The sequence below is a fragment of the Galeopterus variegatus genome, unplaced genomic scaffold (genome assembly GCF_000696425.1).
Source record: "Galeopterus variegatus unplaced genomic scaffold, G_variegatus-3.0.2 Scaffold6978, whole genome shotgun sequence".
NCBI lineage: Eukaryota > Metazoa > Chordata > Mammalia > Dermoptera > Cynocephalidae > Galeopterus > Galeopterus variegatus.
This window is the reverse complement of record NW_007733089.1, coordinates 43,270-68,445: the sequence shown is the minus strand read 5'-3', so window position 1 is coordinate 68,445 and position 25,176 is coordinate 43,270. Positions and strand designations below refer to the sequence as shown.

General features: G+C 39.1%; 1 protein-coding gene across 1 annotated transcript; it reads left to right on the top strand.

Annotated features, from left to right (window-relative positions):
* The first annotated feature begins 6,124 nt into the window (after nt 1–6,124).
* On the top strand, nt 6,125–23,792 carry PRELID2 (PRELI domain containing 2). The gene is made up of 5 exons (XM_008591513.1): nt 6,125–6,226; nt 17,368–17,425; nt 19,570–19,643; nt 21,180–21,340; nt 23,741–23,792. The coding sequence occupies exons 1-5, from the start codon at nt 6,152–6,154 to the stop codon at nt 23,790–23,792; spliced, it is 420 nt and encodes a 139-aa protein (XP_008589735.1). The 5' UTR covers nt 6,125–6,151.
* The last annotated feature ends 1,384 nt before the right edge of the window (nt 23,793–25,176 follow it).

Sequence of the window (25,176 nt, the reverse complement as noted above, 5' to 3'; positions counted from 1 at the left end):
TAAAGGATGCAATTTTACCAAACAAACAAAATGAATAAAATTATTATTGGATTTCTAGACAATCAGGGTGAAAAAGGTGAAAACAGAGACTTGAAAATATGAAAGTGAAAGTCAGCTCAACTTTCAAGTGTCTCAGGAGCTGGGCTGAGTTGGAGATGGAAAAAGACTGGGCCATAAAGGGTCCTTTTTCTTTTTCTTTTGGCATATGAACTCACAAAAGCTAAATTTTTCTTCCATATCATATTAGGTAGAAGTCTCAGTTCCAAGTAATAGAAAACTCAAATCAAATTAAGTTAGGGCTGGCCTGTGGCTCACTCGGGAGAGTGCAGTGCTGATAACACCAAGGCCACGGGTTCGGATCCCATATAGGGATGGCCGGTTGCTCACTGGGTGAGCGTGGTGCTGACAACACCAAGTCAAGGGTTAAGATCCCCTTACCGGTCATCTTTAAAAAAAAAAAAAAAAAATCAAATTAAGTTAAGCACAAAAGGAGATTTACTGGAAGGATCCTGATGAAGCTCAGAGAATCCATGAAGAAGCTGCAGGAAACAGAACAATTCATGGGATCCAGGGCCGAGAACTGGAGATCGGTGTCACCAGAATCTCTCTTCATCTTTCATCTCTGCTTATTTGTGTCTGATGTTATGAGTTAAATTGTGTCCTCCAAAACGACATTAAAGTCCTAACCTCCAGTTATAAATGTAATCTCACTTGGGAATTAAATATCAGCAGATGGTCATGTTAAGATAATGTTTTGTTTTGTTGGGCTGCCATAAGCAAGTACAGTACCACAGACTGGGTGGCCTACACAATAGAAATTTATTTCCTCACAATGCCTGGTGCTGGAAGTCTGAGGTGCAGGTGGCAGCAGGGTTGATTTCTCCTTGGCTAGTAGATGGCCGTCTTCTTCCTGTCTTCTCACCATCTTTCCTGTGGGTATGTCTGTGTCCTAATCTCCTTTTCCTTATATATACTAGGGATTTTCAGAAAGTTCATAGAAAAATTTAAATTATCTTTCAATTCCATTTTCCTTGAACTTTTTTTTTTTTTTTTTTTTTAAAAAGAAGCTTCAGAATGAAGACCCAAAGATATAAGAAAAACTATCCATGATTATGCTTATGTTCTATGAAGCAGGGACAGCCACGTAGAAATGTGATTGGAAAAGGAAAGTATGATCTAACAGATTGAGTGGGGAAACCCATCAAGGCCTGTCTGTTCAAGTTCTTCTTGGCCTCTTTGTGCAGCACTCCCTCCTCCAGGGTATGCGGCAGGGTACTTTTCTGGAAAGGGGGTTTTGTGACCTACAATCAGATAATTGGAGAATTTCTTTAGGGTCAGCTATAAGACAAAAAGATGGAGGGGGTAGTGTGCAGCAGAGATTAGAGTACAATTTTAGTCTTTATAGCTGGCTTTGGGGACAGGGGTTCTGGTTTCTATGACCTGCCTTAGAGAAGAGGGATTCTAGATTTATAGCTTGTCTCAAGGAGAATGAGGTCAGAGGAAAACTTTTTTTGTTTGGGTGGCTAGCCAGTACAGGGATTGAAGCTTGGACCTGGATACTATCAGCACCATGCTCTAATCGACTGCATAACTGGCCATCCCTGAAAACTTTGTTTTGAGGCTGCTTCTGAGGCCTTCACTTTGGGGTATCACTTTTCTGAGCCCTAACTAGATATATGAAGGAACTTCAAAAAGTAGAAAAATGGAATTGAAAGATAATGTGAACCTTTCATGAACTTTTTGAAGACCCCTTGTGTGAGTGCATATATTTTTAATTGCTACATAATAATTTTACATATTTATGGGGTAGAATGTGATCTTTCAATATACATGTATATATAGTGTAATGATCAAATCAGGGTGATTAGCAAATCCCTCACTTTGAATATTTATCATTTCTTTGTGGTGAGATCATTCAGAATCCTCTCTTCTAGCTATTTTGAAATGTACATTATTGTTAACTATGGTCACCCTCCTGTGCAATAGAACATCAGAACTTATGCCTCCTCTCTAACTGTAACTTTGTACACATTACCAGCCTCTCTCCCATCTCTCTCTGACCTGTTCCCTCCCCAGCCTCTGGTAACCACTTTTCTGCTCTCTACTTCTATGAGATCAACTTTTTTATTTATTTATTTTTTAAAAGATGACCGGTAAGGGGATCTTAACCCTTGACTTGGTGTTGTCAGCACCACGCTCAGCCAGTGAGCAAACCGGCCATCCCTATATGGGATCCGAACCCGGGGCCTTGGTGTTATCAGCACCGCACTCTCCCGAGTGAGCCACTGGGCCGGCCCCAGAGATCAACTTTTTTAGATTCCACATATGAGTGAGATTATAAGGGCACTAGTCATATTGGATTAGGGCCCACCCATGGGACAACATTTTCCTTTAATTCTTTTTTTTTTTTCTTGTCACTATTTATTTTTTTATTTTGTCAATATACAATGTAGTTAGTTATTGTGTCCCATCACCGAATCCTTTAATTCTTTTCAAAGGCCCTGTCTCTAAATATAGTCACATTCCGACGTACTGGGGGTTAAGGCCTCTACATATGAATTTTGTGGGGGACACAATTCAGCCCATAACAGCTGAGGTCATTAGGGTGGCTCTTATCTAATCGAATAGGGGTCCTTATAAAAACTTGGACACAAAGGCAGACATCCACAGAGGGAAGATGATGTGAAGACACAGAGAGAATACCATCTACAAGATAAGGAATGCCTGAGGCTACTAGAAGCTTGGAGAGAGGCATGGAACGCCCTCAGCCCTCAGCAGGAACCCGTCCTGCCAACATATCTTGATCTCTGACTTCTAGCCTCCAGAGCTGTGAGGTAATTAATTTCTCAATTTGTGAAGCCCAGCACATGTTTCACCTTCAGAGTGCCCTGATGTCCTTGGAACGGGCAGGTGGCATTTGTTCTTACACAAGTTACTCAGCCAATCAGCCCCAAGTAGAACCAACAGGTGCTGGGTCCTTTGACCTTTCAGGACACAGCCTTGGCATTTCATGGTCACTTAATCAGGAGTTGGTGAGCAGCTGCACAGGGATACATTCTGGAAGAAACTGGTGGTGAGAGTGGAGTGGGGGTCCAGGGTCCATCCTGGTAGGGGGCTACTCTCTGGTAACAGAGACAGACACAGGACACCATGAACTCCTGCAAGTAAATGATCTCTCCTTTGTGAGCCTGTGTAGTCTCCCAGGGAGACTTTTTTCTGTAAGGAAGGGTTGGTGATACAGTGGAGTTGCTTCATACATACATTCAATACGTAAGAACTTTAGCACTTAACCCTCCACCCCTCTCCTCACTTAATATTTAAAGGAATGCTGCCCACAAGCTTAATAAGGTGAGGATTAAGAATTAATGATTGGATTTAGCAATCTGATCACTGGTGACCCTGACAGCAGTAATTTCAGTGGAGTGGTAGGGGCCAAAACTGATTGGAATGGATTAAAGAGATTATAGGCAATTCTTCTGAGGACCAAAAATGGAGCAAAGCATTGGAATACAGCTGGAGGTAGATATGGGGTTAAGAGTGGATATTTTTAAGATGGAAGAAATCGTAGTACATTGTGGGCTGGCTGGAATGGTCCAGTAGAAGCAAAAGCTGATGATGCAGGATAGAAGGAGTATAATGCTAGAGAGAGGTCCTTGAATAAGAAAGAAGACAGGAACTTGTAGTGATGTGCTAGAGCCGGTTACTAAATACAGTTATTATTACATTGTATAAATTTACAATTAAATAAATTATATTTAGAGAGGTAATAAATATTCAGAACTCACTCTTTCCTAATTATGTTACTACATTCTCCCATTATCTCTGTTCTTGTGGTTCTTTAGGTCTATCATATGTGGATGATGGAAATATTATGTAACAGTGGTGTGGCTCCTGCATTTCTCTTCCCAGTTCCAACTTGTCACTAAACTTGATGTCATTAAATTTCCAACTTGTGTTTGGTGACATCACTTTGGTAGCTTTAAACATGGTTGTGTCTGATGTTATGAGTTAAATTGTGTCCTCCAAAACGACATTAAAGTCCTAACCTCCAGTTATAAATGTAATCTCACTTGGGAATTAAATATCAGCAGATGGTCATGTTAAGATAATGTTTTGTTTTGTTGGGCTGCCATAAGCAAGTACAGTACCACAGACTGGGTGGCCTACACAATAGAAATTTATTTCCTCACAATGCCTGGTGCTGGAAGTCTGAGGTGCAGGTGGCAGCAGGGTTGATTTCTCCTTGGCTAGTAGATGGCCGTCTTCTTCCTGTCTTCTCACCATCTTTCCTGTGGGTATGTCTGTGTCCTAATCTCCTTTTCCTTATATATACTAGGGATCTTTTTAAAAGAGAACTGTTTGTTAAACATTTGTCAGCCCACCACAGGATTTGGTGGACAAGTGGAGAGACCCACCCCAAGCAAGGAGCTGACAGTTCATTCAATGGAACAGGAGGGAACTCAGGGCACGTGGACAGGTGGGTAGATGGATGTGGTGGAGAGATGTCCCCTATTCCCTACATGAAAAAGGAAGCAAGTAAGCCCTGGACAGTAAGACTGTGAAAAGAAGTGTTGGAGGTTTGAGGTGAGAGGAGTATGGGGAAGGAAGTGGATTAGAAAAATTTAGTATTTTTGTAGTGTGTTTGGCACCATTAAAAGGCCCCTTGAAGGCCGGCCCGTGGCTCACTTGGGAGAGTGCGGTGCTGATAACACCAAGGCCACGGGTTTGGATCCTATATAGGGATGGCCGGTTAGCTCACTGGCTGAGCGTGGTGCTGACAACACCAAGCCAAGGGTTGAGATCCCCTTACCGGTCATCTTTTAAAAAAAAAAAAGGCCCCTTGAGGTTAATGCTTATGAATTAAAAAGAGGCCTAGCACAATGGATGTATACAAGGGTACTTCAAAAAATTTGTGGAAGGCCGGCCCGTGGCTCACTCGGGAGAGTGTGGTGCTGATAACACCAAGGCCACGGGTTCGGATCCTATATAGGGATGGCTGGTTTGCTCACTGGCTGAGTGTGGTGCTGACAACACCAAGCCAAGGGTTGAGATTCCCTTACCGGTCATCTTTAAAAAAAAAAAAAAAAAATTTGTGGAAAAATGAAATTAAAAGATAATACAATTCTTTCCATGAAGTTTTTGAAGTACCTGATATTTTCTTCTATCTCTTTCAGTTGCTTCGGAGAGTCAAGAAGAGAAGAACTAGATGTATTCGGGGCTAGGGTTTTGCCTGACCAGTATGACTATGTACAGCAGGGGCAAGCGAGATTACAAAGTTGTAAATGAAGAAGTCACCACCTCACAGACGTTCCATATTCAACCTAGCTAAAATCATGCCCCATCCCCTCTAACGTTAACCCATTATGCTGTTTATTTTCATATCCTGTTGACTTTGTGTCAAGTCATCTGGCTCACCCATCCTACATGATAGCAGGAACTATTTTATTCACTGTTGAATGCACAGTGCCCACCACAATCCTGGGCACATAGTAGGTGCTTGGAAATATGTTAAATGACTTATTGAATAAATGGAATAACTTGATCATTCTTGTAACATCTATACGTTGGAATAAAGAATACACACATTCTTTCAGTATCCTCATGTTTCTTGCTCCCTGGTGTTAACCTTTAGTGAGCAAAGGAACTTCCCTACAGAGTTGGACACATTGAGCCACGGTTCCTTATTTCCAGGACACTCCTAGGGGATACGGCAATTTATACTGTACCACAGGCCCAAACCCAAACTCTTTGTCTCATGGCACTCAGCCACACTGAGGAGGGTTTTAAACTCTACGGGCAGCCATTCTGCTGCCAACAGCAGCCTAGGGCTAATTCAGTGACTCCAGGCGGTGATGACACAAAAGCCCCAAAGTCCAAGGCTCCCGGGGTGCGCTGGGGTGGCTCCCAGTCAGAGAAACTTCTACCTGCAGACGTGGCGGGGAGAAGGGGCAGTGGCGACCCGGCGCCGCCAGCCGGAGATCGCCCGGGCCGCGCCACCCGCACAGGACGTCGCCTAAGAGGGAGTGGGCGTGGCCGACTGTCTGTTTCTCTGAGTGGACAATAAAGTTTCGAAAGTTTGAAAAAGGAGAGCAAGAAGTCCACGCCCCTGCGGCCGCCGGGCTCGGACGCCTGCGGGCCTGGGCGCGCGGGCATGGGGGTGACGGTGGACGTGCGTCAGGTGTACAAGTACCCCTTCGAGCAGGTGGTCGCCAGCTTCCTCCGAAAGGTACCGCCCGCCTCTGGCCGCCGGGGCGCGCGTCCGCCCGCGCCGCCTGCGCCGCCTGCTGCTGTCTCGTCTCCTCTGTCCACGCGGAGGTCGGGACCCCCGACCTCTCCTTCCCGCCGCGGGTTTTACTTCAGGGACGTGTGGGGCGGGGGTGGCGGTGGATTTCCTGGGAGACTGTCCCTGGAGGGTGAGGGACGAGAAGCTGTGCGTGGCATCACGTCCACACACCTGCGTGGCATCAGCTGGGGCTGAACAGAGGCTTTCAGGGAGAGAGCCTCAGGGGACCCAAATTCTCGAGCCCTGTTGGGTTGCCAATGCCCGACCCTTTAAAAGCGAGTGGGGGCTGTTGAAGACATTATCCTGATTTACTCAGCGTTATCATTCTCCTGCTTCACCACTTGCTCTTTTGTGAAACAGCTGTGGGACTTTGGGCAGGTTACTCACCCTCTCTGGGCCTTGTTTTTGTAACCTGTAAAACGGGGAAATGTTAGTAACAGCTCATAGGTTGTGAGGAGTCAAATGAGATAATTCACGTAAAACGATTATCGCAGCGACTGATGGATGATGAGTAAGGGCTCTAAAATGTTATTGTTGTTTGCACTACTACAACTGCGAACTCTAGCCTCCATATTCAGTGGCCCTCCATCTCAAAGGTGGCTCCTAGGACTATGGCTCATGGTAGTAGGAAAATGGGAAATGCCTTTGAAGAATCGAAAGCACTCAGGCCTGGGAGGTAGGATCCCTGGACTGTGGTCTGGTGCTATGGTTAATTCTCTGGGTGACGTTGGCCAAGGGTCTGCTCTCTGGGCCTTAGTTTCTGCATCTGTACAGTACGGGTGTTGTATCATATATTTTAAGATCCTTTTCAGCTTTCTCATTCTTAAGCAGAATTTGCAAAAATTACAATTTGCCTTGGGCAGCAGCCACTGGACAATGATCCCCATTTGAAGTATGGAAGCCAAACTAAGGGAAATGCTGGGGAGATGAAGGTCAGTTGTTAAATGATAAGGTCTGGCCACCTGTACAGGATATGACCCAGTTGGGGGCCCAGGTCACAGAGGAGTAAGTAGGGTGCTGGTGAACATGGTTTTGCTATGGAGGCCTTTCTTAGAGGGAATGTCAGTTTGTTGATACTGTTCACTGATCTTCAGTATCTGGAATAGTGCCTAGTACCTATAAGATGCAATAAAAATCTGATGAGTGAATAAATGAATGAAAGAATGAGTTATGGATCTTGTGTAGACTTTGCCTTAGATCAGGCTTGTGGGCCCCAAAAAGGAACAGACAACACTCCATTTTTTGTTAGGACTGGCACTTTGGAGTGTAGATTCTCTAATGCCACTGCCCCTTTGCAAAGTCTTTCTGGATTGTCATCAGCAAGAGGTGATCTCTGCCTTCTCAGAACTCAAAGGGCAATTTGTGTAGACCTCACTGACCATCTACAGTGTCAGATAGTTACTTCTGTATGTGTCTTGTTCCCTCATTAGATGCCAAGCTTTTATAGGGCAAGATCATTCCTGCACAAGCATGCAGCACAATTCCAAGCTCTCATTTATATAGTACTTGGCACATGTCAGCTTCTGGTAAATGCTTTTCTTTCATTCAACAGGTGTTTATTGATACTTGTCTTCTGTGTGCCAGGCTCTGTGCTAGGTGCTAGAAAAGCATTGAAGGACACAACAGACAGATTTTCTTCTTGTGGAGCTTATTATCTTTTGTGGGTGAGACTGACATTAATAAGCGACAAACAGATGAACATACAATTCTGATCGACAGTGTGTACTTACACAAGGAAAATACATGGTACTGTGACTGAATATAACAGGAAGGCCTACGACGTCTGAGAGGGTGTCAAAGGCTGCCCCGAAGAAGTGGCATTTGTGAAATGGTGGCTGAAGCATGAATAGGAATTTTCTAGGCAAGTGCATGTGTGCATATGTGTGTTTGTGTGTGTGCTTTCCATACATTATCATGTTTATTCTTTTTGCAGTCTCAGAAGTAGTAGTTATGATTAATTTCCATTTCACAGTTTGGAGAAACTGAAGTTTAGAGAAGTTTAAATGTTTTCAAGTTCCTACAGGTAGCAGGTGGAAGACCCTGGGTTACAACACATTTGAATCCAAATCCCACACCTCTAACCATCAGGCTGTAGTGCCTTGCACATAATAGGCACTCAGATGATTCAGATTATTATTGAGGGAATAAAATGTTTCAGAATCAACTTTGTTGTGTGCTTTATCCAATCTCAGTTTCATTTTGTTCTCAGTCTTCTCGCAGGGTTTGCTATCTGAATGGGTGCATTTTGCCTGATACAAAGGTATAGCTTTGATGTGTGTTAGAGTGAAAACACAGAGTGTTTCAATAATCTATTGCTATGTAATGCATCACCCCAAAACTAAATGGCTTCAACCAGTGACAAACTTTTAATTCTCACGATTCTGTGAGTTGACTGAGCTCATCTGGTTGGTTTTGTGCGCCATGTGGTATAACTGAGGTCACTTATGTAGCTGTAGTTGGTTAGGATCTGGTGTAATTCTTATAAAATACTTAGCAAAATGGCTGGCACATAGTGAATAAGAACTAAGGAGGACATTTTGGAATGCAGGGCTGGGGAAAGGAAAGTCAAATATTAGCAGACTAAAGGTATAGCATTGGGGCAATGTTAACACCATGGATGACACTATACTTCTTTTCTTTCTAGTCATTCATGAAGCAGTCCTTCAGAGATTCCCTGGGAGGAGCTATGTGACTGTAACATGTCAATAAATCCATTTGCTGTGAGAATTTTCACCCTATGTTATTTAAAGTCATGAACTAGAAGTCAGTACACCTGGATTCCAATCATTGTGCTTTCATTGTTAGGTTGGGTGGTCATGGAATTGAATCACTTCACCATCCTGTACTTTGTCCTTGTGCAAATCAGAAAAGGCATCATTTAGAGGGTCCATTCCACAAGCTCACAGTATATGACACTAGTGGAAAGTAAATGGGACTATTTATGAAAACTAGAAAAAGATGCTTCTTCCTCTAAGTGGATGTAGCCTTGTGCCCACTGGCCCACTTGGATGGGAGCCCTTGTGCAGTGAGCAACATGTACAACTGTATAAAACAGTCTTAATTTCTCATCTGTGAGATGGTAATGCAATCTACTTTGCCTATTTCCCAGGGTGGTTGTGAGAATATTAAATGTGTAACAGTTTGAAAAGCATAAGCTTTTTATAAGCATAAGCTTTTTATAAGCCTAAGGTAGCAAGAATTGTCTTTTTGGCAATATATGCTTTTATTTTTTAGTCTTTATGTATTTTTTTCTCAAAGGAAAGCATTTGGCAGAAGGGATAATCATATGAGGATCTCTGGGAAGCATTTAATCTGTTCTTGCAGAATGGTAGAATGGTGTGGTTGAAGCTGTTTTAGCACTGAAGTTCTATTTTAAATAGAATCTACTGATCTATGGCTTTTGGTATGTTAGGACTTGCCTTCCAAGTTATAATATACTACTATTTTTAAAACCTGAGGAATGTTTGCTCTTCTAACACCTGCCTGTTGTATACCACAGGCAAAATATTAGCCACATGCTTTCAAAGCTAAGTGGCACTTTGAGAACAAACAATACAATACTCTTTGTGGAATATAGTGTTTCTCAATGAACTCTTCATGGAGGAATGCTATGAAACACAAAATGGTTTATTCATCAGATGCTAAACTGTACTTTGTACAAACTACAGTGTCAACGCACTTGACGATGTATTTGCTTTCTTTTTTCTTTGTATGACTCTTAGCTTTGTAGCTCTCATCACTTACAGCTGTGTCCTTTCCTTTTCTTAAAATCATCTACAAAGAGAACACAAAGACTAATGTAACAGTGTAGAAGGCTTGTCTTCTCTGGAAGTTCACATAGGCCTTTTTAATAGGCTTGCCTTTCATGAGCTGGATTCTAAGAGAACTTCTTACATTTCATTTACCTGAAATTTAAAGTCATCACAAAGGAACCAGAGAGCCATTGTGCCGACCACATTTTCTTGTTTATATCTAAATGAGGCTAGAGAGGTTAAGGTTTTTCTTACCATTGAGTTGTTCAAGTTGATATTCTTTTTATGCTGTAGGCAAGAGTCGCTGTGAATAGAGTGTAAGCTTCATGGGCAGGGATTTTTGTCACTTGTTTCTGATGTGTCCCAAGTACACAAAGAGATCCTGGTACATAATCAGTACTCAGCAAATCCTTGTTCAGTGAATGAATGAAACACATTCTTCTGGGGGTTAGCCCTGTATTATTTCAGACCGAAGTCAGTGTAGGGTTCAGAAACATATCCTTATTTTGGGTACTGTAATAAAGTGGACTGATTAAAATAATTTCTTTGCTTCAGTACAGTGACCTCAGGTGTTATTTATTCTAGCCAGGAGCCTGATGTGCTGAATAAAATGGTTTGAGTGTTTACCCTTAAGCTCATAAAGGGGATTTATGAATGGCTATTTCCATTTAGAGTAGAAAGTTGATTCCATTTAGAGTAGAAAGTTGATTGGGTAATTAATAATGTTTCCATTTCTGATCCAATCTTTCTCCCTTGCAAATCTGACACTTAAATGTGTGGAACATTTCTCCTTGCAGAGCAGCAGAAATATTTGGGGGTAAACCTGCATTTCCAAAATAGATGATTTGATAAACCACAGGCCTAGTTTAACATAATCCATTTAGAGTAGAAAGTTGATTGGGTAATTAATAATGTTTCCATTTCTGATCCAATCTTTCTCCCTTGCAAATCTGACATTTAAATGTGTGGAACATTTCTCCTTGCAGAGCAGCAGAAATATTTGGGGTAAACCTGCATTTCCAAAATAGATGATTTGATAAACCACAGGCCTAGTTTAACATAATNTCGCTGTGAATAGAGTGTAAGCTTCATGGGCAGGGATTTTTGTCACTTGTTTCTGATGTGTCCCAAGTACACAAAGAGATCCTGGTACATAATCAGTACTCAGCAAATCCTTGTTCAGTGAATGAATGAAACACATTCTTCTGGGGGTTAGCCCTGTATTATTTCAGAACGAAGTCAGTGAAGGGTTCAGAAACATATCCTTATTTTGGGTACTGTAATAAAGTGGACAGATTAAAATAATTTCTTTGCTTCAGTACAGTGACCTCAGGTGTTATTTATTCTAGCCAGGAGCCTGATGTGCTGAATAAAATGGTTTGAGTGTTTACCCTTAAGCTCATAAAGGGGATTTATGAATGGCTATTTCCATTTAGAGTAGAAAGTTGATTCCATTTAGAGTAGAAAGTTGATTGGGTAATTAATAATGTTTCCATTTCTGATCCAATCTTTCTCCCTTGCAAATCTGACACTTAAATGTGTGGAACATTTCTCCTTGCAGAGCAGCAGAAATATTTGGGGGTAAACCTGCATTTCCAAAATAGATGATTTGATAAACCACAGGCCTAGTTTAACATAATGGTTATGTTTTTTCACATGCTGTAATAGTCTGTCTTTACTTTTATCTGCCTGTCCTCAGTTCTACTAGAAGATTAGACATGACATGAAGGAGAGTGGCACAGATGTGAGGAGCATGGGCTCTGACATCAGATGGGGGGAGAGGGACGGAGTGCTACTAGACCAGTGAGCTTGGACAGGTCAATTTATTTTTCTATGCCTCAGTTTCATCTGCAAAATAAGAACAATGACTGACTTTTGTAGTTGTTGGGGAAATTAAATTGGATATAAATATATTATACCCAGCTTATACCAAATAATATACCTAGCTTAATGTTGGCACATAGTAGGTGCTTTTAAAGTACTTGTTGAATAATGATTATGATAATAATAATAATGATGATAATTTATTCAATTTATCCCATGAGCCTGAAAATAAAAAGCTGAAAGAAGTAGTCTGCTGAAATCTTTATTCACTTGGAATAATAAAGGGGAGAGTGAGCATGAATGAAGGTGCACATTTGAATTATGAGTATTTTCTAAATGGCATTTAAATATTTAAAAAATATTTATTATTTATTTTTAATTGACACATATTAATTGTTCATATTTAAGGGGTACAGAGTTATATTTCATTTTTTTTTTAAAAGATGACCGGTATGGGCCGGCCCGGTGGTGCACTCGGTAGAGTGCGGCGCTTGGGAGTGCAGTGGCGCTCCCGCCGAGGGTTCGGATCCCATATACAGACCGGTCCTCTCACTGGTTGAGCGCGGTGCGGGCGCGACACCGAGGGTTGCGATCCCGTTGCAGGTCGCGGTACGGGCGCGACACTGAGGGTTGCGATCCCGTTACCGGTCACGAAAAAAGACAAAAAGGAAAAAAAAAAAAAGATGACCGGTAAGGGGATCTCACCCCTTGACTTGGTGTTGTCAGCACCACGCTCACCCAGTGAGCCAACCGGCCATCCCTATATGGGATCCGAACCCGTGGCCTTGGCATTATCAGAACCACACTCACCCGAGTGAGCCACGGGCCGACCCCAGAGTTATATTTCAATACACGTTTACAATGTGTGATGAGCAAATCAGGGTAATTAGTATGTCCATCGTCATGAAAATTTATCACTTCCTTGTGGTGAGAGCATTTGTGATAAATGCTTTCTCAGGGACATATCACAGACACATAGCGTGGGACAAGGTTCATATTTTAATTATAAATTTATGAGAACTTCTAATATGCTTAGAAAGTTTTTTTTTTTTTTTTTTGAATAAGTGAGTATTCTCTCTCATGCTCTTACTTTCCTGATGTGGTACTTCCCCTAATGCTAGCTTGGAGAGAGTGTCAGAGAGTCCTTGTCGTATCTCATACAAATTCTGAATTGGTAAAGAATGAGTTTGTGAGGTTTTACTAGCCTAGGAACATAAAAAATGTTACCTTCTAATAATATTTAATCATCATTTAAATATTTTGGGTTGCAGATACATACCAGTAGTATATATAATGCCACATTACAATAAATCGCAAGGTAAAAACCAAAGTCTTAAAACTTAAGTTTTCAAAAGTGTTGATTCATTCTTTAGTAGCAAAACCAGCTACCAATGATTGAGTACCTGCATGATGCCAGGTATTATACTTTACATAAAATTATTTCCTTTAATTCCTATAAAAACTCTTTGAGCTGAGTATTTATTCTCATTTTATGGATGAAGACATTAAGGCAGATTAAAGTGGTTTGCCCAAGACTATCACAGATGGGCTTCCAATTCAGATCTTTTGGACTCTAAAACTCATTCTATTTTTTAACAGCCTGTTCAATTTTTAAAAAAAATTTACCTTCACTTATAAATAATTGACCTATAAAAACCTTGTGAAAACTAAGAATTCCCATACATTTTTGTTAACAAAAAACTATGAGATCTGCCATGGAAAGAAAGGAGAAAACTTTATTTTCAAAGAAAGAGGCAATCTGCCGATTGGGGAACACAACCTCTGGGGAAAATCGAAAGTGCGATGTTCAAAGAAGGGAGGGAGGAGCTGGTATGTCTTACAGGATCAGTCTTACGTACTCATTTAGCAGGTGTGGGAAAAAATCTACGAATATGTGTGAGGGAGTCAAACGGGTGCACAGTGAGTAAACATATATGGAACATACATTCCATGTTTACTTTGGGTTGGGATTTTATTATTAAAATGAGGTGGAACGTAGCTCTTTACATCAAAAGGTAAAGGGCTATATATGGCGCAAAGACGGTTTCAGGGGCAGGCATTGACTTCTGAGCTTTTTGGAAAGTTGATATTTTAATAACTGTTTATTCTTAAGAATAGACTTTCTTAAAGCTTATAGAGTTTTTTTTTTTCTCTCTCAGAAAATAAGAGAGGTAAATACCACATCTTATGAAGCTTCTCCTGCAAATATATTGAATTATTCCTTTAATTAGATGGACTCAATTTGTTGGCCTCTAAGTTTGCATAGTTATGCATTTGTTTTTACTTATTTATTTATTTATGTATTTTTGGTGGCTGGCTAGTCCAGGGATCTGAACCCTTGACCTTGGTGTTATCCGTGCAGTGTTCTATTGAGTGTGCTAAATGGCCAGCCCCTATGCATTTGTGTTAATGTATATTTTGTATATATTTTTTCCCCCAGTATCATGTGGTTTTGGCCTCTTACCTTTTAATATGTAAAAGGCATATGACAACCTTAGGAGAGTCTACATTTTACTCTTCTTAGACTGTTGAATACATATAATATAAGAAGGTACTTTAAAAAGTTCATGGAAGGATTCATATTATCTTTTAATTCCATTTTTCCACTTGTGAAGTACCCTTGTATACAATGATATTTACAATAGATTTATATCTTGGAGGAAGAGAAAGGAGTTAGTTTACACGTTCTGTAAAGAAGGTAAAAATCGTAAGGAAGTTCAAATGAAGGCAAATATACCTTGAAAACCCCCTTAAATCACCCATAAAGTATAGTATACTTGGCATATGTGGGATAATTCTTATGTACACTTCAGTTTGTAGTTGCTGAGCCAGGTTCAAGGAAGACAAGCGCTTTTGGCAGATATTTTGGCTGTCATACCACTTTGCTTCCACGAGAGTCTCTAGTGTGGGATGAGGACTGGAGAATTCCCATGTGACCCTGCTTGTCTGCAGCCTTTACACCATTATGATTTTAAAAAAAGGACTCTATATCTTGATACTTGTTAATATGGTTTCTCATTTTGAGGAGGACTAAATGAGATTATTATGTACATGGAAACCTCTTCAAATATTAGGACTCTATGTGGACACAGTAGATGTTCAGTAAGTTTGATGGAATTGATCCTGGTCTAGTCGATCAATTCCACAGTTACACTGTGTTTGAAAAGGTATCCGGGAAAACCTGGCCACCTGCTTCCTGTCTTCCCAGGTTGGCATTACTGGTGGTGACTTTCTCTGAGCAACCTTACCTCTCTCAACCCCTTATTATCGGACTTAAGGTAAATTTTTGTGAATTAAAACATGAATATTCAAGTTACCACAAGATGGCGTCAGATCATTTTAAGTAATGCCAGGTAGAGGGAGCTTCAGTTCAATGAATGCTTAATTTTAAAATAAGTTAAAATATGTGCTTTTCATGTCATGGCATTTATATATTGCAAATAAACCGCTAATTTCTTTCACCATTCTTATGTGGAAACTTGAGGCTCTTGTCTATTCAATTTCAAAAGTAGTTGTTTAGAAAGTGACTTGAATCTTGCAGATGATTATTTCCTAGAGTAAATAGTTCATGGTTTCTGTATTTGGCTAGAAAAATTTTACTTTTATTATTTACAAACATTGTCTAATGGTGACCCCTAAGTATTTTAAAATGTTCCCCTTCATGATTTCCTATCATTATTATGATCTCTTAGTCTGATTTATTTTCTTCTGAGTACATGTGACATATTTATTTTTTGTTTGTTTCTCCAACTAACATGTAAACTTTGTAAGAGGCACTAATTTTGTTTCTTTCATTACTGTATCCTCAGTGCCAGGAACATTTCTTGCATGGTAGGTACTCAAAAAACTGTTAAATGAAGAGTAACTAGAGTTTTCACTATTTAAATCAATACCCTTTGTCTTAATAAGCACATATTAAAATTATGTGAAAGTGTGAAATATTTGAGTTTATAATCTTTTGGAATTTCAGTGATCAACTTAGCAGAGTAATCAGAACTTGAAAATTTATCACTCTGCTTCTCTGGAGATTACATTTCCAACCTCTGTCATAATTTAGTTTAGTAATCTTCCTACAATTTACAGTATATTTATAATATTCAGTCAGGATGTATTTGTAGATACACAATAAAAAATTAGAACAGTAGTCAAGGAGATAATCTCATTTTACTTGCATGTACAAGTTATAATTTATAGACACATACACACACACACACACACACACACACACACACAATTCAGAGGACCTATGCGGATCTCAGATATCCCTCTTGCTTCAAGGGTACTGTGTAAGTGAAAGTCTCCTTTGTCAAGGAACAGAATATCTATTTTTTTTTGTGGCTGGCTGGTACAGGGATCTGAACCTGTGACCTTGATGTTATAAGGCTGCTCTCTAACCAATTTAGCTAACCGGCCAGCCCCTGAGAAACAGAATATCTAAAACTGGCCCTCTGTGATGGACATGTATCTTTACTTCAAGAAAGCAGTAATTGTAATTTTAAGCATTTCTTTTTAGTGCTAAAATGAATGAATGACTGAATGAATACATTTTAAAAACCATGGTTTTCATTATTTATCAAGATTATGTTTCCTATAATGTGTGAATGACAGAGTTTACCAACATGGAACATGATAGGAGGTGTTGAGGCTGCTGAAGACTGAGCCTACTGCTTGTCTTCATATATGGGTTCCCAAATGAAGGAGGGCTTATTTTTTAAATCGATCCCTGAATTCATTGAGGTTTACATCCAAATCATTTGCTCATTCAGCAAATGTTTATTGAATGCCTATTATATGCCAGACAGACACTGTGCTGGTTGGTGGAGATATAGGAGTAACTGAAATAGACAATATACTAAATAGGCTTTCAGGGCCATATAATCAACAAATTAAATATTTATCGAGCACCTACCATGTGCCTGGCGTAGTGCTAACCCAGCCACCAGGAAATGGTGTAGGACAGCGTGAAGGCATTCACTCTGTATTAAACAAGTGTGGTTTAATTTCCTGGCTCCATTAGGAGCCAGCTAGGTGACACTAAGCAATCCAATCTTCATTCTCTTCATTCCAGTTTTCATTTCTGAAAAATAGGGATAATGATGTCACATAACCCAGTTACAACGGAGAGGCTATTGGATTTAGATGAGATCATGCAAGGAAAGCATTTAGCAGAGTGTCTAGCTCAAACAACAGTCTCGATTTATGTTAAGCTGGTTTAATATTAATAATATTATTGTTTATTACTCAGCTTAACCTTATCTCCCTTCTCTACCCAGGCTGGGTTGGATCTAAAGAAATTTTTACCTGGGTTTTATACAATTGTAATTTTAAGGTGATGATGGTATCTCACTTATCTAGGCCCAAGTGGTAAAGTTGAGATCCTTTAATGAAAACTAGCCGTAGAGGTTGCTTGGAGAATATTTACTGGTCCTGCAGTAGCGGCGGTTACTACTAAATAATTCTCTTTGATGAAAGGTGAATGGTAATTCTTCTTTGTATGTTTTCATTTAGTACCCCAATCCCATGGATAAAAATGTCATCTCTGTAAAAATCGTGGAGGAAAAAAGAGGTAAGTTCTCTGACTATATGCTCACTTCAGTGATGATCAAGTGATACTGATTTTTGTGAAGATGTGTGTGCATGCTTGTGTGTGGCTATTAGGTTTTAAACAGGTATATTTCTATACTTGAGGTAACTGATAGAAAGGTCTGGCACTTAGAGCATCAGCATTTACAGCAGAAGGCCTGCCTAATATGCTCTTGTCACTTTCTAAATTAATAACTGATGACAACACCAAGCTACATAAATTGTAATAGCTAACATTTTTGAACAGTTAGTATGTGCCAGGTGCTCTTACTTTCATTAACTCATGTAATCTTTAGAACAGTGTATGGGGTAGGTATTAGATTACTCTTATTTTATGAATGAAGAAACTGAGGCGCGGAGAGATTAAACAACTTGTCCAAGGTCACATGACTAAATCCCTATAAAACCTTCATATATCATTTTGTAGATGGCAAAATAGATAGGATTAATAGCATGTATATAAAATGTGACCATAAAGCAATTAGATTATGGAATCTTAACTGTACTTGGCAATGTGGTTCAATGTCTATTAGAGCAGAGGTTGGCAAACTATGGCTCATGCTGCCTGTTTTCATAAGTAAATTAAGTTTTATTGGAACATAGCCACACCCATTTGTTTACATATTACCTATGACTGCTTTTTTGCTACAAACAGCAGACATGAGTAGTTGCAACAGAGACTTTATGGCCCACAAAACCTAACTCATCTACCATCTGGCCCTTTACAGAAGATATTCACCAGCCCCTGGGCTAGAGGATAGGAATCTCTACTGTTCTTTGTCATCCCTATCTCCAGCAGAAGCATTGTCATTGTCAGTGTTTGAACTTGAGAACTGGGCAGTGCAGGAATCTGTGACAATGCATGTAATCAATGTACAGACCTTTGGAGACACCCAGATCCAGGTCTAACGTGCTCTTCAGCCTTTTTAGGAATCATGAGATACTACTGTTCATTACATTACTCTGAGGCCCTCTCTGTGTTTGGTAAACATAAAACTATTTTTTGCTTGTGAGTGTATTTTCTGCACTTCTATAACTATATAAATATACTTTAACAAACATTTTCTCATGTACCTGCACTCAGTGTGGGAGAAACTTATTTTTTGACATCAAACAAATCTAATTTCAAGTCCTGATTTTGTTACTACCTTCATGACCTAACTTTTTGGAGGCTTGGTGTCTTCATCTGTCAATGGGAAAATAATCCTGTTTTTAGGTTGTTGTGCAGATCAAATGAGAGGACAATGTGCATTTTCTAAATAGGAATATTCATTATAATTTCTATCATTGTCTGGGACATCTTTGCCTCTGGGAGTAGCAAGTCCATCCACGTGTCCTATAAACATTGGATGAGGTGGCCAAAGGGAGTGCCTGTGGGCAGAGGGTTTCATGCCCTATCAACAGCTCTGGGAAGTCACCGTGTTTTCATGAATTGCTGAGACTGCTCTAGCCAGAGCTTTGAGAGGCTCCCTAGCAGAATGGCCGAGTCGCAGTAATTCAGAGCAAATGAGAGCACTTCAAAGTTTATCCTTTTCTCTGCCTCTGTCTCTCTTTTTCTTAACTCCATTTATTGTGTTTTTTACATTCCTTGTTCCATTCTAGAAATTTTGCTCCACAAAAGAATGGTTCCAGTCATTGGGAGTCTACTTACTCCCTTTCAAGAGAAGAATATGGCTGATATAATTAATTAATTCCAGGTTTAAGTTTTGTAGCCAGAAATATGTGCTTGAGAGTTTGATACAGAAGGTAGCAAAATCAGATTCTCTATCTTTTTGTTAAAATATTCTCTTTGTTGGAGTTGAGCAGGAGGCTTATTGGCCATTGTCATTGGGGTACTGACACTGATTGTCCAGAGCAATGAGCAAAGAACAATTTGTGATTTTTTTTCTCCTTGACTTTAGAATGTGCATTATGAGTTGCTGTTTTACCCTTATTCTTTGATCACTGATAGGGAATATCTGTGATCTGGCCCAGAAATGTGGCCAGGGAAACTGAGTTTTGAGTTAAACGTTTTCTTTCATAATTCTACATATAGAAAATTGAGATTGACTTTAAAAGCTTTATTGATGTTAAGACAAGAATACATTTTCTTAAGTTTTTTTATGTTTAAAATTTTTCTTTTTCTAGATGAATCAACAGGGATCATCTATAGAAAGAGGGTTGCAGTCTGTCAGAATGTGATTCCAGAAATTTTAAGGAAGGTAAATTCATTTCAAAATTTAATTAGAGTTGGTGTGACATTGAGTAATTTTTAATAGTCATGGAAAGAGACTGGATTTTCTGATGAAAAGGAGCATTAGAACTTTTCTACTTCTCCCACCTCATAGTCCTTCAAAAGAAGCAACCTCTTTTATATCCATCCTCAGTCTTGGTGGATGCACCTGGTGACACCTTTTCTCTGTCTCTGTCTTTGTGAAGGGCTTAATGGGTGTAGAGATGTTCTACAGTTATTTTAAAGACACTTTCAGCATTTTGCATGAAGTGACTATCTTTTCTAATCTGTCCATGGTTAGAAATGACTTGTACGTAAAAATGATCAGAAGGGGCAGATTGTAAATATTTAGTTTGATCTTTAAGAAGGAAGCTAAAAGCTTCAGTTTCTAGTGCACTCTCAGAGATAGTTTTTCTGAGAGCATAATGTTCTCAGTGCTCCCTGTAAGTCTTTTTGTGTGTGTTTCTGTAAAGTAATATCGTTGATGATGAAATCTTCATTATAGCAAATTGTTTTCTCTCCTTGTAACCCTTAAGCATGCTGGTGATTCCTTGTTGGACAAAGGTGAGTGGAAATTTTTAGTCACATTGCTTAAACTATGGTGGGATTTTCGATGGGAGTCCTTTTAGAATTATTAGGAAGAGGAGAACGTCTTGATACACAATTTTAAAGATGTCTCAGATGATTGTTTCAACCCGGAAGAGATTCTGTGTAGGATGTGAAACCCAGCTTGGTTCCTGCGGATTAGCTTGCAAATTAAATTGCTGTACTATATGTAGAAAAAATGGCAGCTTTCATCACTTTCTTATCGAGGATTAAAAGACTCTGTCATATTCGTTAATGTAATAAAGCTGATATGACAGTGAAAATGAACTTTCTTTTATTTTCCAGATGGCAAAATGTGTTGCACTATAGCAACACATATTATTATTGGCTTTTTCCACAGAGTGTGTACCCTGTCTTTGCCCTATATACAGACTTTGAATCTATTATTTAAAAGGCATTCAACTTTGTCTCTTACCTCAATTCTTAAATAATTTAAGGATACCTCTGACTTGTACAATTCCGCCTTTGTAGTTTTCTATGTCTTTTCCACCTAGGAAAGCATACATTTCTAGTTATTGGACAGAGTTTACAATGAAGAAAATATTTTAGCTGATATTGTCCTGCATGTGAGCCAGTAAGTGGGTCTGATTAGAATTCATCAATTTAAGAAGGCCATAACCAGCCCTAGAGGAGACACGAAGGAGGCTGATAATTCGCTTAGTGTTGAGCAGTTAGGGAAATCAGGCCAGGGACTGTACAGCCTTCATAAATCCTGGGCAATTTGCATGTCCTCACTAGCACTTAGTAAGGTCATAATATGTTTGATTATCAAAGACTGAACAGGCATTGGTGAACCGTCATCCCTGTATCACGATCACCTGTCCTCTTAATTATCGGAGACTGATAGCAACTCTGGACACAATCTTTATGTAGCCTGTTCTTCCTAAATTGAGAAAGCCATCCTCCCTCTGTTGGACAGGTGAGCATTTTAAAGGTACCTGATATCCAGTTAGAAGAGGAATCATGGCTTAATCTTCAGGAAAGAAACATGGCTATACGGAGTCACTGCCTTACGTGGACACAGTATGCATCCATGAAGGAAGAGTCTGTCTTCCGCGAAAGTGTGGAAAATCCAAATTGGTAAGATCACCCCAGTGTGTGTGTGTGTGTGTGTGTGTGTGTGTGTGTGTGTGTGTGTGTGTGTGTTGGGTGCAGAGATGGATATATGAGCACATACATTAAAAAGCTATGATTCTATACTTATGAGCTCTGTTTACGACTCACACAAATTCCACATTATTAATTTTTTAATCACACAAGTAATTAATGAATGTATTTTCCTTTAGGGGAAAATGACAGAGCTTAACTTCTCTCTGACCACCCCTCCCAATCCTGGTGTCTTTTGCCCTCTCTAGAGGCAGTGCATATTACCAGTTTGCTGAATATTCTTTTAGACCTTTAACCAATACCTTTAGATACTTACATATGTATTCATAGAGCCTGTATAGTACGGTTTTGTTTATCTTTTTCACATACATGATTTCATGCTGTGTAAATTATTGTGTTCTTCTCTTTTTTACTTATAGAATGTTTCTGAGCTTTTAACATTTGATATATGTAAATCTAGGTTATTCCTTTGAACTGTTGGATAGAGTTCAGTCCAATGACTAATACTACATTTTATTTACTTCCTTTTTGATAGACATTCAGATGGTATCTAGTTTCTCTTTATTACAAAAAACACTACAATATTTGTGAAGCATATGTTCCTTGTATATGACCCCTTATTCTACATGTGAGTGTTTTTCTAAAGTAGAATTTTTAAATGTCAGGTGTATTGAGATATTATTTAATACAATAAAATTTATTCTTCTTAGTGTACAGTTCTGTGAGTTTTGACAAACACATATAGTTGTGTCACCACCAGCACAATTAAACTATTGAACATTTAATGTATATTTTAAAAAGTTATATCACGGGGCCGGCCTGTGGCTCACTTGGGAGAGTGCGGTGCTGATAACACCAAGGCCACGGGTTCAGATCCCATATAGGGATGGCCGGTTTGCTCACTGGCTGAGTGTGGTGCTGACAACACCAAGTCAAGGGTTAAGATCCCCTTACCAGTCATCTTTAAAAAAAAAAAAAAAGTTATATCACATGACAACTTAATGGGGAAAGAATATTCTTTTCAATAAATGGTGCTGGGACAACTGAGTATCTACATGGAAAAGAATGAAATTGGACCACCATCTCACACCAAATACAAAGTGGATCAAAGAGGGAAATGAAAGAGTGGAAACTATAAGACACTTAGAAGAAAACACAGGTATAAATCTTTGTGATCTTGGATTAGGCAATAGTTTCTTAGATATGACACTGAAAGCCCAAGCAACAAAAGAAAAAAACAGATAAAATTGACTTCATCGAAATTAAAAACTTGTGTGCTTCAAAGGACACTGTCTAGAAGGTGAAAAGACAATCTGGAGAATAGAAGAAAATATTTACAAATCATATCTATTATAAGGGTCTAGTATCCAAAATATATAGAGGACTATAACTGATAAGGCACTTGTATCCAGAATATGTAAAGGACTATTATTACAAAGATAACCCAGTTAAAAGAGGAACAAAATATTTGAGTAGACATTGCTCCAAAGAATATATACAAATAGTCAATGAGTACATGAAAAGCTGTTCAACACCATTAGTCATTAGGGAAATGCAAATCAAAACGACAATAAGATACCGCTTCATACCTTCCTAGAACGGCAATAATAAAGAAGACAGTAACAAGTGCTGGTACAGATGGGGAAGAATTGGAACCCTGCACATTACTGATAGGAATGTAAAATGCTGCAGCTGCTGTGGAAAACAGTTGCCTCAAAAAGTTAAACAGTAGAGTTTAATCATTAGAGTTACCATTTGGCTCAGCAATTCCACTCCTAGGTATATAACTAAGAGAAATGAAAACATATGTCCACAACAAAAACTTGTACAAAAATGTTCATAGCATTATTCAAAATAGCCAGAATGTGGAAACAAGCCAATGTCCATCAACTGATGAATATATAACTAAATGTAGTATATCCATAAAATGGAATATTATTCAACCACTAAAACAAATGGAATGCTGATTCATGCTACACAACACAGATGAATCTTGAAAATATTATGCTAAGTGAAAGAGGCCACATACTATATGGGTCCTTTTACTTCAAATGTCCAGAATAGGCAAATTCATAGAGACAGAAAGTGGATTAATGGTTGCCATGGGCTAGGGGGAGAGGAAAGAGCATGGTGACTGCTAATGGGTACTGAGTTTCTTTTTTGGGGTGCTGAAATGTTCTGGAATTAGTGTTGATGGTTGCACAGCTATGTGAATAGACTAAACCCCACTGAATTGTACACCTTAAGAGGGAGAATTTTATGGTATGTGAATTGTTTCTCAATTTAAAAAAAGTTAGTTTATATAGCATTTATTTTGGGCTGCTGTAACAAGAATACTGGGTGGCTTAAACAATGAACGTTTATTTCTCACAGCTCTGGAAACTGGGAAGTTCAAGATCTAGGCAATGGCAAATCTGGTGTCTGATGAGGGCCCTCTTCCTGCTTTGCAGATGTCTGTCTTCTCATTGTATCTTTGTATGGTGGAGAGAGTGAGCTCTAGTCTCTTTCTCTTTTTATAAGGACACTAATCGCATGATGGGAGCTCTGTCCTCATGACCTCATGTAAACCTATTTACCTCTCAAAGGCTCCATCTCCTAATACCACCACATTGTGGGTTAAAGTTCCAACATATGAATTTTGGGGGACACAGATATGCAGTCCTTAACATAGATTCTGTCACATTGTCTTCCAATGTGTTATATACAACTTTACAATCTCAACAGCACATGTGAATGATCACTTTCCTACAGTATCACCAGTACTTAAAATTAACATGTTTTTTAATTTTTGCCAGTGTAATGGGTGAGAAATGATTAATTCCTCTGAGATATGTTTAAAAACAAAGCAAAATATCACACACACTAAATGTTAATAGTAATCATTGCTGTGAACTATGATTTCAGAGGATAATTTACTGTATTTTTTGTTACTGTTCTGTTTTTATTGTGTACCTATCATTTTAATGGAAATGGTAAAGCCCTCAACCCAAATACAAGTTGGATATTCCTTACCCAAAATGCTTGGACCAAAAAGTTTTGTATTTCAGATTTTTTTAGATTTTGGAATATTTGCAGAATACATACCATTTGAACATCCCTAATCTGAAAATTCAAAATCCAAAATGCTCTAATGAGCATTTCCTTTGAGTGTCATGTTGGCACATTAAAAAAGTTTCAGATTTTGGAGTATTTAGGATTTAGGACTTTTGGGTTAGAGATGCTCAACCTGTAATTAAAAGCCAAAAACCTAAGATCCATTCTTAAGCCCCAACAGTTGTCCAAATCATTAATGCTCCCCGTAACTTTGGTCCTGTAGTGATAATTCAAGGATGCTCCAGCAGCCCACTAAATGAGTGTGAATGCCAAGTCTTATTAGCATCAGAGGTGAGTTTGCTTTGAACGAACTCTAGTTTTTGTTTCTTGTTTTCCTCATGACAAGAGCTTCACACAGGGCATAGGTGTTTGGGACTAAGTATAAAGGCTGTGGCCAGGGAATAGAGCTCTTTTCTTTGTAGAAATAGTAAAAGGATGGAATTGTCTGATTTCATGTGGAAGAAAAATGTTTTTCACTTTATGTACTTCATTTTAGCCTTAGTATTTGCAGATATTTGGGCTATTGTCTAGACTTAAAATCTGAACTTAGCTTTCATCCATAATATGTAAAACGATATGAGCTCTGAGAATCCAGGGAAAACATTCTTTAGGAACCTCTTTCCTTTCTGTAAATTTTTTAAAAATTTAATTTAATTTTTTAATTGGTTATGAATATTCATGGGGTACAAAGCTGATTGTTACCACTTATCCCCAAG